Source organism: Pterocles gutturalis, unplaced genomic scaffold (genome assembly GCF_000699245.1).
Source record: "Pterocles gutturalis isolate BGI_N339 unplaced genomic scaffold, ASM69924v1 scaffold47165, whole genome shotgun sequence".
Lineage (NCBI taxonomy): Eukaryota > Metazoa > Chordata > Aves > Pterocliformes > Pteroclidae > Pterocles > Pterocles gutturalis.
Window position 1 is genome coordinate 22,890 of NW_010139984.1, and position 18,543 is coordinate 41,432.

The 18,543-nt window shown below is 41.0% G+C and overlaps 1 protein-coding gene across 5 annotated transcripts in view; it reads left to right on the forward strand.

The window, feature by feature from the left end:
- Positions 1–477: 477 nt before the first annotated feature.
- SEMA6A (sema domain, transmembrane domain (TM), and cytoplasmic domain, (semaphorin) 6A) overlaps positions 478–18,543 on the forward strand; it is a 60,821-nt gene continuing 42,755 nt past the window's right edge. For all 5 annotated transcript variants that reach the window (XM_010083493.1, XM_010083496.1, XM_010083494.1 and 2 more), the window contains exons 1-8: positions 478–617; positions 3,225–3,342; positions 8,279–8,339; positions 9,798–9,860; positions 10,723–10,824; positions 13,599–13,689; positions 16,589–16,708; positions 17,750–17,838. In XM_010083493.1, the coding sequence (XP_010081795.1) occupies positions 518–617; positions 3,225–3,342; positions 8,279–8,339; positions 9,798–9,860; positions 10,723–10,824; positions 13,599–13,689; positions 16,589–16,708; positions 17,750–17,838 (744 nt within the window). In that variant the 5' untranslated portion in view covers positions 478–517. The remainder of the gene's footprint in view (positions 618–3,224; positions 3,343–8,278; positions 8,340–9,797; positions 9,861–10,722; positions 10,825–13,598; positions 13,690–16,588; positions 16,709–17,749; positions 17,839–18,543) is intronic.

An 18,543-nucleotide genomic window follows, 5' to 3' on the forward strand; every position in this document is an offset into this window, starting at 1 on the left:
CAACTCTGCAGAGTATGAATCAGTCCCATGGTATAACCGTTAATCTCTTTTTAACCAGAATAATTGAGTATGTTTTTTTTTTTTATTTATGGTGTGTGTCATCATGTCATCATCTAATTATGTAAACCAAAGCAGGGGAAAACAAAATATTTCCTGAAAAACTCTTGTCAGCTGTCGATCAGTGCAGGAGACGAAATTTCTTTGTTGCATATGAGCAGCTGAGGCAGAAAATTCTTCATAACTCACAGATACTTAAGTCTATCCTTAAGCAAGATGTGGACTGCTGGGGCATAGGCTAAAGGGAAACGGCCCTAAAGGGAAACTTCTGCTTAGAAACCTTCCTCAGGTTCAGTGAGATGCTTGAGGAGAGTGAAAACTCCCTCGACTTTCCCTTGACTCTTTTTGTTTTCAGCTTTCTGTATGCAGTGGCTAAAACTGCATTGACAGAAGGCGCTTAAGCACTTGCTTGTCTTCCGCAGGGTGAAGTGAAGAAGTGAAGCCTCCCAGCTGAACTACTATGAGGTCAGAAGCCTTGCTGCTATATTTCACACTGCTACACTTTGCTGGGGCCGGTTTCCCAGAAGATTCTGAGCCAATCAGTATTTCGTATGGCAACTGTAAGTATAAAAGGCCAGAGGACTTCATTTGCTTAATATTGATCAGGGGATTACAAATCAACAGTATTTTGTTGCAGTTGCAATGAGTAAAGTTGTTTTTCTTGATGTCTCTCAGATTAGCCAATTTATATTCTAATATAATACTAATATAGGAACACAACTTTTTCATGTTGACTTACGACTACAGGGTGGTAAACTGCTTGATCTTCCAAAACCATAGCCTTTCTCCTTCTCAAACAGAGACACTGTAATCAAACCAAATGTCTTACTCTATCCAGCAGCAAAGGAAGGAACCCTTCTCCCCACCCTGCCCCAAAATCAAAGTGTCCCCCACTTGACTTGTGAAAATGTAGTTCTGGATAACCAGTGAAGCACCTCAGAGTATCAGGCATAGCACACTAAAGTAACTGAGCTCTGAACACATAATTTGTTGATCTAATATAAGTAACTGAACTTATTTCTTTAAGCCCTCATGGATTTCACTTTAGCATTGGGCATTTTCTGCTAAACTGGAAGTGTAAGTAAAAATCAAATCAAGACAAATAATCTTTTGTAACAGAATCTCTTTTCTTTCTTACCAGCAGTAATTGGGAAACTCTCCAAAATCTAGGGTAACACAGACAGCTGCAAGTCAGTACTGAGATTTGCTGGCTAAACAGGTGGAGAGCTTTGTGTGCATTTTGCCGTGCAAGTCAGGCTTAGCATAACTGATTCTTTCACATTTACCTCAGCTCCACTACAATTACTGCAAAGTATTCCTAAGTCCCAAAGGTTCAGATGTTTAAAAGGAAGTCTTTATCGTCTGGTCTGTAGAAGTATGCTGAGGAGTAGCAAGTCAACAATGAGTGGGCTTATGTTTAAACCTACTTTGGGACAGGAACCTCTTGATTGTCCTTGCTTTCTGTGCTTTGGGGTGGCCTTGGCACCCGTAAACTTGTCTGTCTTGGGTAACACCAAGCTGAAAGACAGACTCCAGGGGCACACTTGATGTGCTCCAAATGTTAACAAGCATCTGGGATACAAAAACAGGGAAGAACTGCTTGGGAGCAAACCCTGCTGAAACATGTTTAGTGTGACCACTGGGTCTTTAGACCGAATGTTTTCTCCCTCCTGAAGGGTGATGCTAATTGTCCTTGCTAATAGTCTTGATCCTGTTGGAGAAATGGAATATGGGATAACTTTTTCCTCTGTGGCATGGCATGCTGGAATGCACGTGAATGTACGGGCCCCCAGCTCGTGATAGATTCATGAGCTACAGGGGCTCAAGGACAGCAACAGCCTGGCAGTTAAACTTGGCATTTTGCATGTAGGACTTGGTCAGAAGGATTAAGCTTCTGAACAGAAGTCCTGTCTGGGCTGTCTTAATTTGTTTCTCCAAGAGTTCTCAGGATCTGGTTTGCCAGGAAGTTCCTCTTTCTATCCAGTTTTACAACCAGGTGTTCTGACATGGCTCTCTCAGGTGTTTGCTGAAGCCATGCTGTGAATGAATACTTTGACCAAGCTTAACAGGGAAAATGCTTTTAGAGGACAATACCTGAAAACACTAAAGCATAGCTGAGTTTCTGAAGAAATAGACTCCTTCAAACAGCTCCAGGTTTCCGGAAAAGCATATTGATGGGGAAAAGGCTCAGTCATAGCTAGATGCTAGTCAGCTCTGTGTGACATGCACATGCAGCAGTTCTGCATTGATGATGATGTTCATCAGAGGTTTGTACTCCCCCTGTCTTATAACTTGTTTCGTTTACTTAAGCAGCTCCCTAGTTTGTCCATCTAGATGTCATGATCATGTATACGTATGAAGTCTAACAGCAAAGTGGCCCTTGGTCAGAAGCATTCACTGTTGTTACAGGTTGTACACGTAGGTCGTCTGGGGAGCAGCAGCACACCCTGTGTATTCTGAGATCTCACCAAAAAAAATGCGGGAATAGAGTGAATAAACGCTCTTGCTGACTGGTAGAGTGAGGGAGAAAGCTGATTGTTGATAGCATAAGCTTGGTACAGGGCTTCCAGTCAGTATTGTTGTCCAGTTGCCAGAAGAACTGGAGTACCAGACTGGTTGCCAAAATAAAATGCAGTGACTTTCATTTTGTTCAAGTGTCAGTTTCCCACTGTTTCTCAGAAATCCCCACATCTGTTCTGTGGTGGTAGCCCAATCTTGTAGGAAACCCAGGAAGCTGGCAATTTGGACCAAGGAGAGCCAAGTCTTTTCCTTTAACCACTACCAGTCCAGTCATTGTGGTGATTGATGGGCCACTGTGAAACAGCTTTGTCCTGCTAGACACGCTTTGGCAGCCAAGAGTGAGCATTTAAGCTCTGCAAGCAGTGAAAGAAAAACTGTGAGAAAGCGCCAAGAGCTCCAGAACAGCTTTACACTCTACAAAAATCCACAATTTTTGTTTTGTACAAAGGTGACGACTTTCTTCTTTGCAGCTGCAAGAAGAACTCTCCAGCCCTCTGTGCTCCTGCCTTCCAACCCCAGGTTGTGCTGCCGGGGCAGAACAGAAACCACAGGTTTTGGCCATAGCTGGGACCCATAGTGCTCCGCATTAGCGTGGTTTCGGTTTGTGTTTCTCTTTTGACTCTGTTTTTTTTTTCCCCTTCCCACAGATACAAGACAGTATCCGGTGTTTGTGGGTCACAAACCAGGGCGGAACACCACGCAGAGGCACCGGCTGGACATCCAGCTGGTCATGGTCATGAACAGGACCCTCTACATTGCTGCTAGGTCAGTAGTCCCCTGCTTCACCACTCCTCTCTTGCTGCTTTCAGAGGAGGAAGGAGAAGATGAGGGATATTCTGAGTTCTTCTCTGCCAGACATGTTGTTTTTAGGGTTTTCTCACTCAGAGGGAGCTTTGCAGCCTGTTAGTAAGACATATTGGAAACCTTGTTAGTTGGTCAGTTTTGCAAGCTGCTGAGCCAGTTCTTTCAGGACTACACACCTCTGCCTCCTTTGGCAAAAAGGAGGTTGTCAGAGAAATTGTTCAGCCCCATGAAAGACAGAATCCGTCCTCATCCTGTGTTTTGTTTGTGCAGACCATTAATGGCGTATTTTAGAGAATGATTCTGCTCGTGTCCAAATGCATGTTTGTATAGAGTTATTAAACTGTAATGTTCCTGTTTTAGGCATGTTATTAATATCTTAAGACAAAAAAGAGGCAAACATGTTTGCTGCTGTTCTTTTAATGTACTCAGCAACATTAATTGAATTTGGTGTCTGAATTTTTTTTGAGAGCTATACTGTGCAGATACCAGCACATGCCTTTTTATAAAAATTGTATGTAGAGACACCCATTCAGTATGCATAGCTCAGCGTGGCACCATCAGCTTCAGTGGAGCTACACTGATTTATACAGCTGCCAGCTTGGCACAGAGCAAACATTTACACTTCCTCTCCCTGCCTGTTGTTAGCAAAGGAGCGTGACGATCTTAGAGTGGGAGCTGCCTGATGGATGCAGGATGAATGTAAGAAGGGTCCAGATTAGCAAGGGTGGGTAGTCCAGTTTAGGAGCTCTTGGACCCAGATCCTGTTTGGGACCTCCCTGCTAGCTACCCTCCAGTAGCAGCTTATTTCCTGCCTGCTTTCTGGTCCTTCTCCTCCATCGGAGAAATACTAACCCTTCTGTGTGTGCCATTGAGAGCTAGGCTGTTGCTGCAGATGGGAGAAGTGCTGGGTGAGATGGCCAGAAGGTGAGAGGGAACAGCTACTGAACAGGAGCCTCTCACCACCAGCCCTGTCCTCAGAGCCCTTGGCAGCCTCTGGGAGCTGCCTGTCTTTGTTCTCAAACAGCCACTCCCCATCTTCTGGGTGGTCAGATGTGTCCTGTGGTGGAGATCTGCCTGTCAGTCTCCATTTGGCACAAAGTAATTAATTGCGTTACAACAGCAGAGCCACTGAGTGTCATTTTCAGATAGTCATGTCCCTGGCTGTTAGAAGGCTGCATTTCTACCTGTTCCTCTACCCAGGCATTGTAGCTGTACCAGCTAAGAGCAGCTTCTTGGGGCTTCTTGCATATGCCAGTTTGTACAGGGTCTGGGCAGCAGAGCTCTGGGTTCTCACTCATGCCAAGCCCTTGCATGAAGTCCGGGGAAAAAGCATGCATGCTTCCATGGGAGCTGTAGCGGCATTGATTGTAGGGCACAAAGAGCAGGCAGCCCCACAGCAAGGCCTCCCTCCACTTTGCCTGAGCTCGGGGATTAGTATTTTTGCTGCATTTAGTGTGATAATGAGCGGGGCGGGGGAGCAGGCTGAAGGAGTTTGAAAGGTGGTGGCAGGATTTCCTCCTTTTCATGTCTGAGTTCCCTTTGCTTTCCTTATTTGTTTTCCTTTAAATTAGGAAATCATTTGCAGTGAGAAGGTGGTAAATCCACTTTGTGGATTTTACTGTGCTGTATTCATAGTTTGTTCCCAGTCTGAGACTGACTCAATTAGACTGTTGCAGTGCCCAAGCAACTGGCATTGCAGCAGGAAAACCCAGCGAAACATTTTGGGATATGAAACCATTGTGTCCACAGATTATATAAAGAAGGCTAATATTTGGGGAATAGTATTGGTATGTGAATATGCATTCTTACATGTTATGTGGCTGTATGTTTGTATAAAAGACTTTACTGCAATGAGAGTGCTTACTTACTCACAGGGTCTTGTGACCTACAAAAGAAGAATAAAGACCTGGTCTGTTTTGTACTTACACAAGCACAGAAAATCTTCTTACACTTTTTTCCTTTGGTAACTCAAAAACTCTTTGACATATTCTTTTCCCCCCTCCACATGTTGCTGAATAAAATCCCTGCTGGGCTGAGAAGCCTGTGTGATACAAGTTAAAATTCAAAGGTCATTTTTATCTTTGAGTAATAAACTTCAGAAAATTAGTCATCCTTAGATAACTAGTGTGAATGAAAGTTTATAACTGCAATACAGCATCTCCTTTAGAGGTGGTAGTAGTAAATCTAGAGACTGAAGCAAAAGCGTACACAATCAAAGGTGTTTGTCAAAGAGCTGTGTAACAAAATTCCTTGAAAACTGTAGCTAACATAAATCCCTTAGCTAGCATATCAGATGTTGCTTTCATGCTGCTTTATTTTAGACGTTGAAATATAGCAATGCTCAGTTTATGTTTGTACCCAATTGTCTGAAAAGCAATCAAAACAAATGATCAGACACTGAGAGTTTTTATTCTGGGGTTATTTGGTTTAGGTTTGGTTTTTTGTTTGTTTGCTTCTTTTAGAAAATCCAGTATTTACTCAGCAGACAGTTTCCACATGCAGGAGAGGACTAACTCAGATTTGAGAACAGCTAATGCTGTCCAACTATCTGGCTTGAAGTCTGCAAGGGACCAGCTCTGTTTTCTTTTTTCTCGTGGGAAGGGTTCTCCTTCGCTGTCTCTGTCAGAGTCACACCCACCTGCGCACACACACCCTTTTCTAAGTTTGCCATGTCTCCTCCTCCCATTGTCTCGTGCAGTGGCGGCTTTTGTTCATGTTATCTGTCACCCCTGATGTGTATGTACAAAATGGTTTATTGAGCCTTTGAAGCACTGGGATGGGTCCCTCATTTTCAGTTACACGTTTCCAGACGATGCACTGAGTGGCCAAGGGTCATGCACAGCCGGTGGCATTATTTAAATTCCCTTCCTCCACAAGATTGTGCCATGGCAACAAAACTCGGTTCTGCTGACTGGAGGTGGGAAAAACGGAAGCTCTAGGATTAAGTCAATTTGTGTTAGAATAACTTAATTAGCAGCGAGCTGTACACATACCACAGCTAGTAGGCAGTAGGAGTTGGGTAGCAGTGGGAAAAGCAGGGCAAGGACAATCCCGTATTGTCTATGGTTAGAGAGCCCTCCCCTGAATCTGACAGCTCTTTCACTCTTTGCTGACATTGTCACCAGCTATGTTTCACATACAGCATGAGAAAATTATATGTAATTTACCTGATACTAACCCTCTTTCAGATGATCCCATAACTTAGCATCTGAGTTTTCATTGGACACTTTCTTGAACCAGAAAGTCAGTCCCCTGGAAGCTGTTTTGATGAGAATGGAACTAAATAACTCAAGCGTCATTCTGAATACCACCAATGTATTTTCTAATTGTCTTGTTTAAAAAGAAGAATCGTAACCACTGGAAAGCAAGACTGATGATTAAAATCAAGAGCTGTGCTGGAAGAAGGTTTTTAGAGCTCCAGCCACACCTAATTTGCAATTCAAGAGAGTTTGTTCCCACTTTTGTGTAGCACGAATGACAGCAACAAAGAGTGATATACATAAAAAGGGAACTGTGCATTAATCTATGAAGTTGATATCACACTAGTAAGTAATTTTAGTCCAGCACCAACCCTGACCACTGCTCTGGCAGTAAAGTCAGGCAAATAATAAATTGAAGCATTAAACGAATCTTGGAAGTAAATGACAGCTCTGGTTTTAGAGTGGAGGAGAAGAAAACCCACAACTCATCAGTTTGGCATCTTAGAAAGGAAACAGCCTCAAGCACCGTAGCAGATAGTATATTCTTATAAGCGAGTTCCCCACAACAATGCTACCTCTTTTCTCCATGTGAGAGAAGTGTTGCTTATTACTCTCATAGCAGTGTTTTGTGTTTGCTTTATTTAAGAGATTAGCACTGTCTCCCTAAAAGCCAATAAAATGAAGCTAACCTTGAGAACAGAGATTTCTAAAATGGAAACAGTCTGTATTCTACTTTCAGCATACCCCTCCAGTGCTGTGGATCATGCTCCAGCTGCACAGCTTTCTGCATTTTGAAAAAAGCCAATGTTATTTCAAGGAAAAATGAGACGCTCAGTCCCAACTTGATGTGGCGGTTACTACAGCATTGTGGGTTGGTGGATTTTTCCAAATTTTAGGTTCCATGCAGAGATGTCCTTATTCTCAGCTTACACAGAGGAGAATGTTTATAAATATGTCTTTACCTAAGTATCTGAGTCTATTTCCTCTTTCCAAGGAGAGATTGGCAGCTAATTGTAGAGCGGGACAGGTTCTCAGGAAAGCAGGAAAGTAAATGCAGGCAAGAAATGTGAGCTTTTTTTTCAGAGAGTATTTTACTGTTTAGTTTGGCCACCAGTGTGTGAAGAAAAGAATGATTTCTGGGAATAGTTTTGTGGCTGTCAGCCTTTTGCCTACCATATTGTCAATCAAATTGTCACAGCTGAGGTTAGATGCATAATTAAAAAAAAAAAATAAGAAGCATTAACCTCTTCTTAACTCTGAATGGCTAAATATGGTACAGGGACTGCTAGCCCAGGAATTTGGAAAAGGCTGCCTAAGAACTATTGTAGCTGATTTCAGGATATGCAAAAACATCTGCATGCTAGATCGTGGCATCTGCTGTAGGACCTATAGACCAGAAATGATATGAGGTTCATCTCCTTTCCAAAATCTCATTTGTTCAAATAGTTGCTTTTGGGAAAGAATCTTGCTTTGAAGTTTTGTAGTATTTTTCTTTTTTTCTTAATGGCAAGGAAGATAGTTTATATATGAAAGTGTTTTTCTGGGAGAAGCAGGCGATGCTGTCAGTAATGTTCCCTGGTAAAACCTGTGATCTTTTTTTGAATGGATTATGGATTATCTTGTGATAGATAGCTCTCTTCATAGAAAATGAACTGACTACTCCATTTGACTTTGCATTCATTTGCCTTTGTTTACAGGGACCATATTTATACTGTTGATATGGACACATCACATACAGAAGAAATTTATTTTAGCAAAGTAAGTAGCTTTTGTCATCATCCAGAAACCAAGGACACTAGAACAAGCTTCAAATAAATGGAGACATGACATTGTTTCAAATAACTTGCCAGTGCTGCTGTAAAAACTGTAATAAGCAAGTAAGATGGCATTGCTAATCATATTTGGGGAAAGCTAGAATAGCAATCATGTCCTCTGTGAATTTCTGATAAGTGATTTAGCTGGGCTGATAAGCAATCTGTACTGAAATACAGTGAAGTCCCTGATGGAACAGCTGTCAAACATCTATTCATTTATATTCCCTGGTTTTCTGTAACAGCTATACTATCCCAATGAAATATGCTGAAACTTTCATTATCAAAAGCAAGTGCTATTTACATATTTTTATGCACACAAATTTTATTCACTCATGCAAGTACTGACTAAATAAAATTTTATTATAACATCACTTTGTAGATGTATTGACATTATCTCCATGGGAAGTTACATTCAAACTAAGAAGAGCTTTGTCTGCATGACCATATTGTATATTAATATAAACATACTAGAAGTACTGTCCCTTCAGCTCCTTGTGTTGCATACACATTGTGTAATATGTGCCAAACACAGCCTTGTTCCAGCAGAAGATCATACAAATTTGGGCACTGGATGAATTCCACTGCAGGAGTGCAGAGTGATTATAACTGTGAATGATGCTGAAGATGAGCTTGTGACCAATTACTCATCAAAAAGTGAAAGCACAGGCTTGTGATGGAAATAAGCATTCATGGTTGTTCTTCATGAATGCATGTGCCTCAGTTTACTGATGGGAAACACTGTCAGGACTGTTGTGGCTACAGTGTCTAAAGTGTTACTATCTTAGGCAATATGTTTAGGTAAAGTTTTATTTTCATTAATCAGCCTACCACATTTGACCACCACTGAAACTTGCTGCAAAAACACTCCAGGCTGGGATTTACTTCTGGAGGAAGAGTACTAACAGATTGTCAGCAGCATCTTGATAGGTGGAGGGCTTTCTGAGCCTGTTAGCTGACTTGAAGTGATAAGAAGTATCTGAATTTTATTTCTTTGCTAAAATGTCATCTTTGAGGAGACATCTTTCATTTAGAATCCAGTTAGGGTTATAGCCCATGAATGTTTATTCTGATTTGTAGAAGAATATCAAATTAAAAGAAGAGAGTATTTATCACTTGTAAGAAAAGTGCTCGTATTTTTGGAAGTTGGCCTATTGCTGAATTCTGTTGATTTACGCTTTAAAAAAAATGGTATAGGTTTCTGTCTAATGAATAGATGGCAACACAAAATTAAGTGAGTGCTCCACATCACTAATCTTTCATTGTTGTGGTGAATTAGTCCTGGAGAAGGGTGCAGAAAGTTTTCAATAAATATATGTTCAACAGCTAGTCTCCCCTAAAGGACTTCTGAAATCAGATGCAACAACCTCTTGGCTCTAATTGATTTCTTTCTTGATTCTTGCAGAAATTGACATGGAAATCTAGACAAGCTGATGTAGACACATGCAGAATGAAGGGAAAACATAAGGTAGGCAATTTTCATTTCTTCTGCATCTGCCACTTCACTTTAGTTGCTTCACTATTATCTCAGGCTGCTGTCTGTGATGTAGAATGGATCGTGCCATTCACTTCTTGACAGTAATTGGTTTTTCTATCAGCTAACTGAAGGCTTTAATTTGCAAAAATAGTTTACTTTTAATGTGGTAAAACATTGCAACGGGACCCACGGCAATATCCTGAAATGCTTAAAGCATTAGAGATTTTGGACATAATGCTTGGTGTACTGATTTTGCTTACCATTGTAGGAAAAGCTAAATGCTGCTGTCCATCCTCCTGCAGGAATTTACTGAGAAGTTTGTGTAATGCCTCAGAAAGCATGGTTGTGTGCAGTTGTAGTAGAAGGACTGTTTTTCACACCAATTTTAGCCTACTGTAGTCCATGACTAGCACAAGTGGTATCAGAATTAAATGCAGATTCTTTGATTCTTTACATCTGCTTCCCCTTCTAGATACAGATGCTTTATACCAATACATTGCATTGGTGATGCTACTGTCTGACAGGAACATTGATGAGAAGAAGATGAGATTTTTCACTCTTGAGGAAAGCAAGAGCATTCAAACAAAATTCACCTATATGAACAATAGCAAAATCTGAGTTATATCGTGAATATCATATATTCAGTTCTTTGTAACCATTTTTAAACCACTAGAATATAAATCAGTTGTGTCTTGCTCATTGTCAGTTAAACATAGTTGAAATAAAGCCCAGAATATCACAGTGGCTACCAGCCAATTTCATTTTAGACGTGACAATGAAATATCATGGCATAAAAATAAAACCAGACGCCCATAATGCAGTAGCTGAAATACTTTTTATTATTTTTCTTCAGGATGAATGTCATAATTTTATTAAGGTTCTCCTAAAAAGAAATGAGGATACATTGTTTATCTGTGGAACAAATGCATTCAACCCTTCTTGTAGGAACTACAAGGTATGTGGTCTTTTTGTGGGATTTCATTTATACCTTGTCTTTCTGTTGGATTTATTGTGACTGTGCTGGCAACAGCACAAGTTCAACAGTGCATCACTTAACTCTGTAGCACTTATCCTGACTTGTTTCACTGCTGCAGAGCTTAATGTTGATTGGATTTCTGAGTATTGCTGAAATTTATTACAGATTTTTTTTTGACACTTTTTATTGCCCTCCATAGGTGCAGAGTCCTTCAGATCCTTGCTTGGGAATGTGGTCACTCCTCAGAAAGTTCCTCAGCTTGTCAGTCACACCCATATCAAGTCGTAGACTGATGCTGAGGGTTACCTCCGGGATAGCATGTTTCAAATACCTCTGTTGTACTGTTCTCAATCCCAAAGCCAGTTCTCAAGACACCTGAGGGCTTAGCACAGCAAAACCTGGGAAGATTAGTGTTGGAGACCCATCAGATATGGAAGCTGCAGAGATCCTATGGCATTGTGTGCTGTAAAAGTGATTGATAGCAGATCTCCACAGGGAAAGGTGCAGCAGGAGCGTGATATGTTCCTCACTAGTTGGGGTTCTGCAAAGCCAAAACATACCTAGAGCAGTGTAGAAAACTGTGCTGGTCTGTGGATACTCGACATTAATTCCTTGACCCCAGTTTCTTCCTTTGACATATTGTGTTCCTGTCATCTGCATTTTAACAGGCCCCATGTATTCAAATATTTCCCATTTTCTCAAGCTTGCACCAGTATAGTCTGATAATAATCCCTGAAAGTGGATCTCTCAGGAGTAGCCTTGAAATTAATGCACCTAGGCCCTTTGTATCCAGACTCTGCTTTTCAATGCTCTCCTGTGTCCCACAGGTCATCTCTCATCCTGCTTCAGGAAAAAGAAAATTCAGCTTTGCTAATTCGGCTTCTGATAAAGTCACGGCGCAATTCTCATTCATTTAATTGGGTTCAGAGTTATTGTGAAAACAGAATAAAGACATTAACATCCAGGAAAATTACTTGCTTAGCGGTATTGGCTGTGACTGCTGCTCTTCCTTTTTTTCTGCAATGCTGCTTTACCTTGTCTGGCCACTGTGGTGGCTATAGTCTAGGAAGCACAGGAGAGAAGTTCAGCGCAGTCTTTTCTTTCAGTAGGTGGAGGAAGAATCAAATTTGAATACAAATACAAGCCTGTGTCGTGGTAACTGTGTGGTACAGGTAGCTGCTCTGTTAACAGCCATTTCTTCTTTTCTTCCTTTCCTTGCATCCTGCTCCTAGCGTGTGATGAAGCTTCTCAGTCTCAGTGCTTTATTTAGTCTTCCAGCACAGTTTGTGGTTTTTAGCTCTCAATGCCATTTATGCAGCTAACAAATCTTAACCAGTTTCCTTGCTAGAAAGCTGTCTTTTAATAGAAACACAGATTTCTGTGGCATCTCGATGCGAGCAATATAAATGGCCCTCCATACCCTTACTGCAGATGTTTCGTTCCTTGTGATACATGGCCTCTGCAGGCTGCCTCACCCGTTACTGAGCTGTGGGGGCTGGATAGGGATAGCTCTGGGAATCAACAGAAGGTCTCTCCAGCACCTGCCCTGTCTTTTCCTCCATGTATTTCTGCATTATATAGAGAGTGCACTAAAGATGTGCCAAACAGAAAACAGGGCTGTCCCTCCACCCTGCCAGTGGAATTGTGGATGGGCCTGGAGTGTGGGGATCAGTGCAGGGAAAGTTGCTCAGGGCTGTAACTCGTTTCCTCTCACTATCACGTGAAACGGTTTTCAGCCCTTGAGTAAACACAGCTAATGCCCTTCAGAGTGGATTTTGACAGGAATGATACATGACAGAAAACAAATTATGAGAAATCGTCCACTGGAGGACTTGGGTGCTGTAACATACGAGCTAAAAGTTGATTGGAGTAGTTGATGGTGCCGAGTGAGTTGTTTTTCATACTCTGTGAATCTGTACTGTTTGTGATTTATACAGTATGAACTGCTCAAGTTACTTGAATATGCTAGAAAGATTCTTATAACCGAAATACAGTAATATAAGAATCTTAAAGAGGTAAGAGCTGTACCTTTCCCCTGTAGCTCACTAAACCTTATTGTATTTAGCATGAAGTTGATGTGTATATTTGTATCATTATCAGTGACCAGGATTAATTTATTTCCCAGAAGTTACACTTAAGCCTCAGATTTTACAATTCCTGCCCAGATTAATTCTTATCTGATGGTGAGAGGATTTCTCTGTGACACAGACGCAACTGATACGGTAGGACTTGGAGAGCATCCTTCTGAGTATGCAGATCAAGGAAGAGAGCACCACTGTTGAGTCTAGAGCAGAAGGATCTCTGGACTTTGGAGAGAAAAATGCACACACAGATAATTGTCCTTGTGTTGTTTCTTCTGACTGCTGTGGCTTGCAGTCTTTTCTGTGTATAAGAGTGCTTCTGTTGGATCACTGTTGAGGATAAATTTTGAATCCTTGCCAGAACCACAGACCGCATAGCCTACTACAGTTCAACAGGAAGCTTGTGTACAGATAAAATGTAGACTGAAGACCTTTGTAAAATGTGTCAGGGTAAGAGTGATTAGCTCTAAAAGAATGCCTGACTTATTGGATGCAGTTTCTTCAGACTGATTTTATTTAGCACTGTGATTTTTGACAGATTTTTAATTCCTAGTTAGGAACACAGAGAAAGGATCTTCCTCCCTGCCCAGAAAAGAAGAAACACTGCCGTAAGCCTCATCCTGGGTAAGAAGTTTTGTTTCTCTGTCTGAGGAGCTCCCTTTCTTTTTTCAGATGGAGACCCTGGAGTTCCTGGGAGATGAATTCAGTGGAATGGCCAGGTGTCCCTATGATGCAAAGCATGCCAATGTTGCGTTGTTCGCAGGTAAAGTGATGGAAATAAACTTTTTGCTTTCTATCCTGGAGTTCAGGCTTGACATAGCACTGTGGATGAGTCCAGAATGCCAAAATCTAAAAGGTGGCAAAGGGAGTGAATGCTGACTGAAAATTGGGGGCATAAGGAAGTCACTAGCACAGAAGCCGTCCATTGTCTGGGATTAACTTCACTGTGATAAACATTGCCTGAAGCCTCAGTTTCCTGGTTCAATATTTCAGTATTCCCTGGATTTGTGATAATATGATGCCAGACCAGTGTGAGGCACCATTTCTGGCTGCATCCATCTTCTGCAGAGGAGGAGGGAGTGGACAGGATATGCTCTTTTAACAACTCTAAGGTTAAGTTAACCTTCGTAATAAAAGGAAGTCAGGGAACCTCCTGTCATGTGCCCTTTTCATGATCCTGAAGGAAATGGAAGGTGATTTTATTTTAAAGGAGAAAACATCTCAATGTGGTATTACCAGCTGTTGTAGACAAAGGAGAGAAGTGTGTTGGTTAATAATGTTTTATGCTGCTTGCGGCAGAATATAGTTAACTCTGATTTCTACTACAATAGTGAAAAAAGCTGAATGCTTATTAATGGGTTAATTTGAGCTGCTGATTGTGTAGTTTTGTACCTCCCTTTTTTGTTTATTTATTGAGCTTCTCTTAGTGTGAACCCTGCTCATCTTTTCTTAGATTTGGCTGTAAAATAGGTGGTAAAGATAATACAAAAGTTACCCATGATAATGTCAGTCCTCTTCAGCAGGTGTGATGCTAGAAACCAGAGCCTCAGTGCTCATGTGGAAATACTTTAGCTATTCCTCTGAAGGTTTAAGAGTGTGCAAGTGTTTCAGCCACTCTCAACTGAGTCTGGGGCCAAGGGGCTGTATTAAGCACTACTGTGTTTGAGGTGGCATCATCTGCCTCACAAAGGTGAGATATTAGGGCAAGTTGTTTGTTTGTTTGTTTGTTTTTTTTAACTCTTTATAGTGTAAATAAATAAATGGGTCCTTTGGTTTCAAAAATACCAGTGGTGGCAGCAGTGCTAGTATGTAGTTTCTTATTAAAGTGAAAAGAACATAAAGTAGAAATTTTCTGATTGTAGTAGGTAATTCATAAACCATGGAAACAGGGAGATACCTTCAGAGAAAGATTTATCTCGTGTCTAAGATTCCCTATCCTTAGGACAGTCTGAATGACCTTTCAGAAGGGCCTTTCTCTACTGGCTAAGAAAGCATGTGTGACCAACTTAGCATAAACATTTACCTTGCATGCAGCTGAATTTCAGTAAGATGACTCCCACTCTATGTCACTTAAGAGATCCTTGCATAATTTGAAAATAAAAATAATGTTTGTAGAAATGATCATATTCTTTCATGATGATTCAGAATAAATTTGATACTGTTCAAATAAATTCTTGTAGAATATACCCTGTAAATCTGATAGCTTCAGAAAATCACTGTTTGATATGCCATACATATTGATACCAATGATAACTTTTGAGAATGCAGTGAAAAGCAGTTTCAGAGCAGTTTAGGGCACTAATCCAGCTCATCTGAGTCTGCTGGGTGCATTTACATGAATATGGCTCTTCTTGCAGCCTGTAGCTGTTAAAGCTGATATGTGCGAATTGTAATGGATCACGTGGTCTTCAGGAACTTGGCAGGGAAGAAAATAAATGTGTGATTGTATTAACATGACTTCAGATACCCATATCTAAACAATTCATCTTTTTATTCTATTTTAAATTTGTTTTCAGTATCTGCTTTTTTGTAATTATTTTTTCTGGTTTTGCTAAGGAAAAAACCCAAATAATTATGGGAATTGTGGGGCTCAGAACAAAGAATACAGTCCTGCTAATAAAAAGCAGTCTGATTTTTAAATCTTGAACTGAAATTAAATGTTGTCTGTAAGCACAGTGAGAAGAGCCTAACCAATAGAAGCCTCTCTGCTTTGTACTGGGTGCGTGCTCTGTACAGGTGCCTTCAAGGCTCAGCACCCAGCAAAGGAGATATAGGCAATTCTGATTTTTATGTAGACACAACAGAGATGCAAGTTGCCGTCCTCATGCCTCAGTGCTTGTGCTCCTACCAGAAATAATATTCCAAGATCTGTCTCACGCATGAAAACAGCCCTGTATAGTTACCATGACCCACAAGCAGATTAGATAACAAATATAATTCAAAAATGTTGTTGGAGCTCATACTTTTATCTCCTGATAGTTTTGCATCTTTTGGTTGTCCTTGGGGTACCATTTTGTAAACCCTTTCTTATCACTTGTCCTCTGGTTCTTTAAGAGAGAGGAATTCATAATTCATGTGGGAAATGCCTAATGTGCATTTCAGAAAAGAAACATACATAGGCAATCCTCCTCCATCTCTTTTCATCCCTGTTTTGCCTGGGCTCCCTACACACTATTTAATTTTTTGCTAGTGATCTTTGGCAGAGGAGAAGTGCTCTCAAAGGGAGAAATTTGCTAAGTGTCAGTTAGCTGACAGTCCTTGAGACCTGTCAGGTTTGCCCTTCCAGTTGAAACTAACAGTCCTGTCTCAGCTTCCCCATACTTACTTTGTTCACATACAAATGCAGAATTTATGAGCATTGAACCAGAGGCATGTGCAGGGAAACTGGATAGGGTAGTTCAGTATAATTTACCTAAACTGAAGAAGAATTACTTCATTAAGTCTCTTCTCCCACTGCATCCCTCTGAAATTATAATTTTGAAAACTGGTGGCTTGTTTGTTCAGTGCTCAGCCCCATTTACCTAGCTGGATTCTTTCCCTTCAGTGTTCCTAAGGAGACTGTGATGATTTCGTTTGCCCCATCTCATTTGACTGATGAGACAAAGCAATTATATTATTTCTAATGCTCCTTCCCTCTTGTTTCTTCTTACCTTGCTCCCCAGAGGGAAAGCTGTATTCCGCCACAGTGACCGACTTCCTTGCAATAGACGCAGTCATATACCGGAGCCTTGGAGACAGCCCAACTCTACGGACAGTTAAACATGACTCAAAGTGGTTGAAAGGTAGATAAACAAGCAAAACGAAAAAAAACCCAGCATCTCTGATGAGAGTCTTGGATTCCTGACAGACCTCTCTGTCATTTCATTTCACCAACACTTTCTGGCAAAAAGAAGGAACTAAATTACATCTCTTACTTACACTGATCTGTTTATCTCTTAGACCCCAGATTACTGGACTTGTCAGAAACTGTGAGCATGGTAGATCAGAATATATATTCCAGCAAGTTTTTCAAGCTGAAATCCATCAGTTTATAGCTGTTGGATGTAAAGGTTGGAACTTGCAGGGCTCAGTGTGCTTGAGCTGTGTTTGAAAATGTTCCTGCCCCAGGACTGTGTTACGTAATAGTCAGGGCTTCATGAAGTGTAGAAGATTTGTCCTGTAACATTAAGATTCATCAATGAAAATAAAATTATGGGAATATTGCACAAAGCCTTTCTTTTATGGTTCTTAGGGACTGTACAGCTGCCATTGAATTAGGCAGTTTCTGTGCTGTAAATGCCCTCATTGTTGAGAATGGTACTGTTTAGCTTCATGTAGGCGTTATGAATAGTTAGCATTTGGAGTGATTTTAACAGGGAGCAAAGCCATAGTTTGAAGTATTTTTCTGCATGCAGAAATGTTTTGCCAGGTGTTGACTTTAGCTGTCCTGCTTTGCTTGCTGCTACAGACATGTGTGGGCAGAAACATGGTTTGTTATTCCATCCACACACAGCCCTTATGCCATAAAGAGCACTGCTTGGACCTCTCAGGCATACCATTATGTACTGGCCCTTTACCTTTCCTTGTACACCACGCAGGGCAAGCATAGTAGTGGCAAACACTTAATGACCTTGCAGTGATGCTGCACAGGCTTGTCCCCAGCTGTCCTGTCCCCAGACAGTGATTCTTCTGTGGTGGTGATGTTGCTAGTTCTGAAAACCAAGCAGGTTTGCGTAATGCGGGCATTTCACCTTTGGATGTTTGGTGTGAAGGTATTTGGTTTCTCTTTGCATGCTGTATGCTGTACATGTTGCCTAAATAGGACGTCTTGGGTTTTTTCCTAGAACCATACTTTGTCCAAGCAGTGGACTATGGCAATTACATTTACTTCTTCTTCCGGGAAATAGCAGTGGAGTACAACACCATGGGAAAGGTAAGGGCAAAAACATTGCCTTCAATGACTTTGTCAGATTCAGGAGGAGGAAAACATATGCTATTCTTGGACCAATGCTGTTAAGAGTGACCTTGAAATGAGAACCATAAATCATGATGACAAGGTCATAATTTTGAGAAGATTCCTATCACTTAAGCCAAAAGGTTGGTTGGAGTGAAACACTGCACTGTCTTGAAAGGAAGCAGGGTGGTTTCTTACAGTGATGGTGTATGCTGGAATCTCTTTTCTCAAACCATAAAAAGCACAAGGCAAATGTAGTTAGCTCAGCATAGTAGGTAATTGTTAAAAATGGATTCCAAAGCAGGAAGGTATTTTTCTTTAAGAAATCTGAATTAGAGTGCTGAGTAAACAGGGACAAGAATTTTGTGCTCTGCTGTTCTGCAAAGAATAATTAAACACTTTCTGTATTTTTGCTAATTTCACAATAGCTTTCTGACTAAGCAGTCAGTAAAGCTGACCAAGGTCACAAAGGTGGAGGGTGGGAATAAAAGCCCAGCAAGATTTGCATAGTTTTTAAGTGCTGAAAACACAAGAGTCAGAGCAGGCAGTGTGGGCTGCAGGGATTGTGAATATAAAATGTGCTTTTGTTTGGGGAAATAGAAAGCTAAGCTGTCTGTATGGAAATGAGTTTTATATGGGTTGAGAACAGATCTCCTGAAGGATTTATGGCTGTATAGTAAATGC